The 8,823-nt window shown below is 40.4% G+C and overlaps 1 protein-coding gene across 2 annotated transcripts in view; it reads left to right on the top strand.

The window, feature by feature from the left end:
• Positions 1–8,277: 8,277 nt before the first annotated feature.
• obi1 (ORC ubiquitin ligase 1) overlaps positions 8,278–8,823 on the top strand; it is a 31,157-nt gene continuing 30,611 nt past the window's right edge. For both annotated transcript variants that reach the window (XM_060826532.1, XM_060826531.1), the window contains exon 1: positions 8,278–8,422. In XM_060826532.1, coding sequence (XP_060682515.1) covers positions 8,339–8,422 — 84 coding nt within the window. In that variant the 5' untranslated portion in view covers positions 8,278–8,338. The remainder of the gene's footprint in view (positions 8,423–8,823) is intronic.

Below are 8,823 nucleotides of genomic sequence, written 5' to 3'. Positions count from 1 at the left end.
GCGTTTTGCTCATTATGGCAGTATTTACTTTTATGACAGTGAATACCTTTCTACGCATGCTGTGTAACACTGCTTTATTTTTTACAAACATTTTAATAGTCCTGTGGAACCCAGCTGTATGGTAGGGAGTTGAGACTTCAGTTTGGCCCGTCAACAATTCTGATGGTAATGATCCACACACAGGTGGGGTCGGCCAATATTTTATTAAGGCTGTATAAAGGGCAATGCTTATCTTCTCAAAGGATTTGATCAGCTGAATCAAACGTTCATTTTCCCAAGTCAACTGTCAGTATCTCAGCAAATTGGTCATATGTTCAAATCCACCATACTTTGAGATTAAGCCCTCGATTCTTCCAAAAGGAAAAGCAACTTTTCCACATCTATCTCATTGAGTCCCTTATCTGTTTTATTTGTTTCAATGAGATTATCCTTCATTTTGTGAATTCTAATGAGGATAGCACCAACCTTCTCAACGTATCCTCAGAAGAAAATCTATCCATATCCAGAATAAATCATTGTACCTTCTTTGGACTGTCTCCAATGCAGTATATCTTTCCTTAGATAGGGCGACCAGAATTGTTCACAGTATTCCATGTGTGATCTAACTAGTGGCTTGTATATTTTTGGCAAGGTTTCTCTCTTTTTATACACTTTGAAATAAATGTTGATATTCTGTTTACATTTCCTTTTAACTGCTGAACTTGTATGTTAGCTTCTTGTGATTAATGCAGGACTCTCAAACCCCTTTGTGCTTTAGCTCTCTTCATTTAAATAATACTGTATTCAACTCCTCTATTTTAGATTAGATTAGATTAGATTTACAGTGTGGAAACAGGCCCTTCGGCCCAACAAGTCCACACCGACCCGCCGAAGCGCAACCCAACTATACCCCTACATATACCCCTTACCTAACACTACGGGCAGTTTAGCATGGCCAATTCACCTGACCCGCACATCTTTGGACGGTGGGAGGAAACCGGAGCACCCGGAGGAAACCCACGCAGACACGGGGAGAACGTGCAAACTCCACACAGTCAGTCGCCCGAGGCGGGAATTGAACCCAGGTCCCTGGCGCTGTGAGGCAGCAGTGCTAACCACTGTGCCACCGTGCCGCCCACGGTGGCACAGTGGTTAGCACTGCTAACCACAGTATTCTTTCTGCCAAAGTGCAAAACCTTACATTTTCCCACATTACATTCTATCTGCCAAGTTTTTGCCCACTCATTTAATCTGTCCACATCCCTTTCTACATTCTTTGTGTCATTCTCACCACCCATCTTTTCATCTATTTTTGTGTCAACTGCAAACATGGTGAAAAACGTCTCTCATCTACATCATTAATTGTGGTCCTAGCACTGATCTCTGTGGCACTCTACTAGTTAAAGATTGCCATTTCAAATGCCTCCACGCCCCCAACCATCATAACTCTCTGTCATGTGTTATTTCACCAATCCTCTATATGTGCTAAAATACTACTTCCAACATCTTGGGTACTGTTGTGAGTGGATTTCTTCAGGAACTTTTTTTTTCTCTTGTTGCCACTGAAGTAACTCCACAGAGGCTGGTATACTGTCTCCAAGTCACCCTTTAATTACACAGTTAAAAATCACACAACATCAGGTTATAGTCCAACAGGTTTAATTGGAAGCACACTAGCTTTCAGAGCGATGCTCCTTCATCAGATGATAGTGGACGGCTCAATCCTAACACAGAATTTATAGCAAGAATTTACAGTGTGATGTAACTGAAATTTTACATTGAAAAAGTGATTGCCTGTTAAGCCTTTCATCTGTTAGGATACAGTGATAGTTTCACATCTCTCATGTGTAAATCACAAAACCTTTTTAATTACACGGGCATCATACTTGACACTGGCCCAGCTTCCTCAGAGCCATCTGTCAGAGTGAACAGAAACTCCGAAACTCCTGTTTGTATCTGTCAGCCAGGCTCCCTCATTGGACTAGGTTAACAGCCCTAATCAGGGAACTTGTTATAGAGTCATAGAGATGTACTGCATGGAAACAGACCCTTCGGTCCAACCTGTCCATGCTGACCAGATATCCCAACCCAATCTAGTCCCACCTGCCAGCACCCAGCCCATATCCCTCCAAACCTTTCTTATGCATATACCCATCTAAATGCCTCTTAAATGTTGCAATTGTACAAGCCTTCACCACATCCTCTGGCAGCTCATTCCATACACATACCATCCTCTGCATGAAAACGTTGCCCCTTACATCTCTTTTATATCTTTCCCCTCTCATCCTAAACCTATGCCCTCTAGTTCTGGACTCCCCGACCCCATGGAAATGATTTTGTCTATTTTTCCTATCCATGCTCCTCATCATTTTGTAAACCTCTATAAGGTCACCCCTCAGCTTCCAACGCTCCAGGGAATACAGCCTCAGTTTGTTCAGCCTCTCCCTATAGCTCAAATTCTCCAACCCTGGCAACATCTGTGTAAATCTTTTCTGATCCCTTTCAAGTTTCACAACATCTTTCCGATAGGAAGGAGCCCACAATTGCATGCAATATTCCAACAGTGGCCCAACCAATGTCCTGTACAGCCACAACATGACCTCCCAACTCTTGTACTCAATACTCTGACCAATAAAGGAAAGCATACCAAACGCCTTCTTCACTATCCTATCTACCTGTGACTCCACTTTCAAGGAGCTATGAACCTGCACTCCAAGATCTCTTTGTTCTGCAACACTCGTTAGGACCTTTCAATTTAGTGTATAAGTCCTGATAAAATTTATTTTCCCAAAATGCAGCATCTCGCATTTATCTGAATTAAACTCCATCTGCCACTTCTCAGCCCATTGGCCCATCAGGTCCAGATCCTGTTGTAATCTGAGGTAACCCTCTTCGCTGTCCACTTCACCTCCAATTTTGGTGTCATCTGCAAACTTACTCACAGTACCTCTCATCCAAATCATTTATGTAAATGACAAAAAGTAGAGGACCCAGCACCGATCCTTGTGGCACTCCACTGGTCACAGGCCTCCAGTATGAAAAACAACCCTCCACCACCACCCTCTGTCTTCTATTTTTGAGCTAGTTCTGTATCCAAATGGCTAGTTCTCCCTGTATTCCATGAGATATAAACTTGCTAATCAGTCTCCCATGGGGAATCTTGTCGAACGCCTTACTGAAGTCCATATAGATCACATCTACTGCTCTGCCCTCATCAATCTTCATTGTTACTTCTTCAAAAAACTCAATCAATTTTGTGAGACATGATTTCCTATGCACAAAGCCATGTTGACTATCCCTAAGCAGTCTTTGCCTTTCCAAATACATGTACATCCTGTCCCTCAGGATTCCCTCCAACAACTTGCCCACCACTGAGTTCAGGCTCACCGGTCTATAGTTCCCTGGCTTGTCTTTACCACCCTTCTTAAAAAGTGGCACCACATTTGCCAACCTCCAGTCTTCCGGCACCTCAAGAGGCCCAGCAATCACTTCTCTAGCTTTCCACAGAGGTCTAGGGTACACCTGATCAGGTCCTGGGGATTTATCCACCTTTAACCATTTAAAAACATCCAGCACTTCCTCCTCTGTATTCTGAACATTTTGCAAGATGTCACTACCTATTTCCCTACAGTCTATATCTTCCATATCCTTTTCCACAGTAAATACTGATGCAAAATATTCATTTAGTATCACCCCCATTTTCTGTATCTATGATATCCATCTGGCTGACCCTCATTACAATCACTACTGTATGATTTTTGTTTTAGTTTGATTCTATCCTTAACTTTCCTTGATAATTATGGTTGGTTTATTCCCTTTCTTGGTTCATTCTTCCTCACAAAATATATCGTTATTGAAAGCCATGTACTATTTTCTTAAACATCTGTTATTGTTCATCAACCGTCTTTCCTTCGAACCTTCTTTCTCAGTCCACTCCAACCAGCTGTACTCTCATTCCTTTGTAATTAACTTCCTTAATGTAGATAAGTTTGGTTAAACTTAAGTTCATGGTCAATCTTGGATTGGCTAGGTAATATATGCCCAATTTCTAATTGGTTCCTTTAATAGTAATGGTTACCTTAGTGATATCACTTCCCACAATTTCCTGGTTCATGCTTTCATGTGTCAATCACCTTATAAGATCAACCTTTTACTTACAACTTGCTCTTCTTAATTTAGCTATTCCTCAGATCTCTGCCAAGGAAAGGTGGCACCAGTGAAGCAAATTGTGTATCTGCTTAGTGCATGTAAGTGTCACCTCTCAGTAATTAACTGAGTTTTAAATTATATATCCAAAAAGATCAAAACAAATATACAACTCACTTTTGACCTAATGCAAAAGATTGCGCTTATACATAAATACTTCATATATTCTGTCACATACTTTGTTACAAACTAAACCATTTTAAAACATGAACTCGGTCTTTAAGTAAAAGCTGTATTCACTGCAAAAGCTTAAATTTACAATAGCATAAGGAATAAAGCAATAAAACCATAAATCCTATATTTGATCTGGGTTAAATAGCTTCTTCGTACAGAAACTATTTAGCAACTAACCATAAGTTAGTTAATACAGAATATATTTTAATTCATCATTTGTTATTTTCAGTGAACAATGGTAAGTATTTTTTAAAAACTCAGTCCTACACCCCCTAATTGTAAACATATTTTTCCAGGCAGCCTTGGAACATTTAAAACCACTGAAGCATATATCAGTGATCAACCATCGATAGTAAGGAAACTTCTGGAAAAGGTGCTGAGGAACAGAATTTCTCACCACTGAAGAGACAAAAATTAGTAGGGAATAGTCAGCATAGTTTTGCCAGAGGGATACCATGCCTGACATTTTGAGTTTTTTTGAGGTGTGTGGATGCTATGGTTGCTATGATGATGTGGTTGATATGGTTGACATGGACTTCAATAAGGCTTTTGACAAGGTGTTGTTGTATGAGGCACTGGTCAAGAAAGAAATATCCCCTGGGATCCAGGGCAAACTGGATGTAAATCCGTCTCAGTGATAGAAAGGAGAGGGTGCTGGTTGAAGGTGTTTTTTGTGACTGGAGGCCTGTATCCAGTGATGTACCACAAGGTTCAATGCTAAGTCCCTTGTTTTTAGTGTGCATTAATGATTTGGACACAAGTGTAGGAAGTTTTATCAGTAAGCTAGTAAATGAACTAAAATTGCTAGTGTGGTAAATCACAGGTGGGAAAGGGTTAGACTATAGGAAAATACAGACAAACTGGACAGTTGGGCAGAACAATGACAGATAGAGTTTAATTCTAAAAAGTGTCAAGTGATGTATTTTGGGAGGACTGACAGGGCAAGACAGTACATGATGAATTATAGGATCTTGTGTAGTACTAAGAATCAACAGGACCTTTTGCACATGTATATAGATCTTCAAAGGCAACTGGACAGGTGCACAGGGTGGTTAAGAAGGCATATGGAAAACTTGCCTGAATTAGTCAAGGTATGGAATACAAGAGTTGGGACAGAATGATGGAACTGTATGGGAAGTTAGTTAAGACACAACTGCATGTAGTTCTGGTGGCCACTCTATAGCAAGGATATGATTGCTCTAGAGAGGATGAGAGGAGATTCACCAGGATGTTGCCTGGGCTGGTATGTTTCAGCTCTAAAAGAGAGACTATATAGGTTGGGGTTATTTTACTTGGAGCAGAAAGGGATCTGGGAGGCCTGGTTAAGGTTTACATAACCAGGACCTGCAAACATGGTACAATAGAAATAATGTTTTTCCCCTTAGTAGAGGGGAAAAAGATTTAAGTCAAGTCAAAAAGATTTAGATTAGATTCCCTACAGTGTGGAAATAGGCTCTTTGGCCCAACAAGTCCACACCGACCCTCTGAAAAGTAACATACCCAGACCCATTTCCCTCTGACTAATGCACCTAATACTAGGGGCAATTTAGCATGGTCAATCCTCTTGACCTGCACATTTTTGGACTGTGGGAGGAAATTGGAGCACCCAGAGGAAACCCACGCTGACACAGGGAGAACATGCAAACTCCACACAGACAGTCGTCCAAGGATGGAATTGAACCTGGGTCCCTGGTGCTATGAGGCAACAATACTAAGCACTGAGCCACCATGCCACCAAGGAGTCTTGGAATATTTATTTTCACCTCGTGTGGTGGATATCTGGAACTAATTGCATGAAAGCAGGTATGAACTATTACAACATTTAAGAATTATTTACATGAACATTTGAAACACCACAGCATACCAGACTATGGAACAAATGCTTAGATACAGGATTAGAGTAGATAGGTCTTTGATGACTCAATGGGCCGATCTGCCTCTTTCCACGTTGTAATACTCTGTGACATGACTTAGTCAAAGCATGTGCCACAAAAAATGTCTAACCCAATATTGTAATACTTAGCCAATGTGAAGAGCAACTTAGTTTCTCTCAACAATGTAACATTAATTCATACCTGTTATTTACATTTCTTGACCAATGTGAAGAGTACTCTCTGCTTCCCCACAACAATCTAAGCTGAATTAGTATTTGTATTCAGAGGCCTTCAAAACATTTAGTCCACAAGTTATTCTTCTCACCAAACAGCAATGTACTTTCGGCTTTAGTGTGAAGATAGACTCACTGGAGCCCAGGTGCATCCTAACTAACTCCCTTTTCTTTTTTAGAGTCATATCATAGCATTTGACATTTAAAAAATGCCAACTTTAAGATTTTCCTTTCTTCACCATATCCCATTTATCATTATAAAGGAGACTTTTCATCTCTTAGCTCATGTATAGTGCAATTTTGTCATTTAAGCCTTGTCAACAACACAAATGTGCAATGAACTGAAGTCTTCCAATATTTTCATTGCTCAGCCCCAAACCCTTCCTAATATAATTCTTCCCTCACTGCAGCTTGTTCTCTGTGCCTGCAGTTCTGCTTGTAAAAAAAAGCCTTCAGCCACAGACTTCAGTGTTACATTTTATTTCTGCTAGTTTGCAGCTCATAGTCTTCAGAGGTTTATTCTTTGCCCACCATTATTACCAATATAGAGGCAGGAGGCTGGGAGAACACAGCAAGCCAGGCAGCATCAGGAGGTGGAGAAGTCGACATTTTGGGTGTAAGACTTGTAAGTTCTTCCAGTCTCCTGCCTGTCTACTTTGGATTCCAGCATGTGTAGTTTTTTTTTGTCTCTCACCAGGCTCCCATCTCAATATATCTTCCAACACTGCCCAACACCATTGGAAACCTATCATTCATTGCCAGTGCTAACCATAGTACGGTTCAGTTGACATCATTAAAATTATCATATTACTTTAATTCAAACACACTCCATAGGATCCAATTTCTTTTTATACCAGTCACATATAACAAATTATTGTGATCTAGAATAAACTCCAAGAAAGAGTGCTCATAGAAAATTCTATAGTGACATTCAAAATGCTAACAATATCATGATGGGATGACTTATTCTGTCCTTTGATTATTCATAGTTCACTGAACCAACTTGTAATCACCCCTGCTTTCCATCCATGTAACGTTTTGTTCCTTTTGCCCTTCACTTTCCATCTTTTCCCTTTGGCTCTGTCCTTGTTTAAAAGCTTGTTTGTAGATAGGAACAGACCTGTTGAACGATTAAATTAGATCAGGGGTGAATGAATAAGCTTGAACTTCTAAGGTTATGCCCCTTGTTTTAGACTAACCCACCAGGGGAAATCAATTTTTAAAATCATCTTAAACATCTCAATTAATTCACCCTTAATTTTCTAAATTCAAAGTAATAAAAACATTACGTACACAATCTGTCCTAATTTAAACATTTTAACCCTATTATCAGGCTGGTTTACATGTTGGGCAGCCTTAAGGCCAGTTCCAGAATTGAATACAGTACTCCAGATGTTGTCTAACCACAGCCCTGTGCAATTATAATTTTCTCCTCTTTGTTTATTTCTTGAGCTAAAAACCAACATTTTGTTAGCTCTTCAAAAAAAATTATTAAAGGACTTGTTTAAGTTGGCTTTATTATTCTTGAATAGAAATTGCAACTTATTTTCTCGACATACAGAATGCAGCCCACCTTTGCCCTTCTGATTCTCTGGAGGGATTTTAGCATCACAGCCAATGTTTAAAGCTGAGTCGTTGTTTTTGGATGCAATGATAATAGGATGAACTGAAAGGTAGCACTTGGACCTAACTAACCCGCCTCAGGTTAGAGAAACGGAAGGAGGAGTGGAGCTTGCATGAAAGGCCGCGTTTCACTGTAGCAAACTGGGTTGAGAGGGCGGAGCCAGGATCGGCGCGAGCGCAAGTGAGAGTTCTACAGGGGGATTCCCCGCTATTCTGGGTCGCGTGCTCCGGATCAGGATTCCAGGGACAATGCAGAAACCAGCGTTGCAGAACGTTCAGAATGTTACACTGAGCCTCACCCTGCCCATCTCGTGTCAGATCTGCTTGGGAAAGGTATTGTACAGTCGAGGAGGAAGGGGGTGTCAGTGTAAAGATAGCAAGGCGGATGGAGCTTCCCAGTATTATAACCGGTCGAGTCGGTTTTCTTTCTTTCTACTGTAGTTTTTTTAAAAAAACTAAAATGGATCCACCGTTCCCGCCCACTGTTGATTGCAATTTAGAAAATAAATGGTGAAAATTGGAATTTGACACTTTCTTTTTTTTACTTTTTTCTTTAAGAGTCAATTCATTTCTTTAAATTGATGCAAACTTTGTGAAAGTTTAGATGCTGCTTCAAGTTCGGAAAGGAAACTCGTGAAACGCTCTCTTTTTCGGAGTTACATTCTCACTTCCGCATTAATTTGTCGGTTGGTTCAAAAGTGTTGTTCAATGGCAGCCGGAACTTTGAAAACTCT

Source organism: Hemiscyllium ocellatum, chromosome 6, assembly GCF_020745735.1.
Source record: "Hemiscyllium ocellatum isolate sHemOce1 chromosome 6, sHemOce1.pat.X.cur, whole genome shotgun sequence".
Lineage (NCBI taxonomy): Eukaryota > Metazoa > Chordata > Chondrichthyes > Orectolobiformes > Hemiscylliidae > Hemiscyllium > Hemiscyllium ocellatum.
The sequence above is the reverse complement of the archived record's forward strand: the minus strand, read 5'-3'. Positions and strand labels throughout refer to the sequence as shown.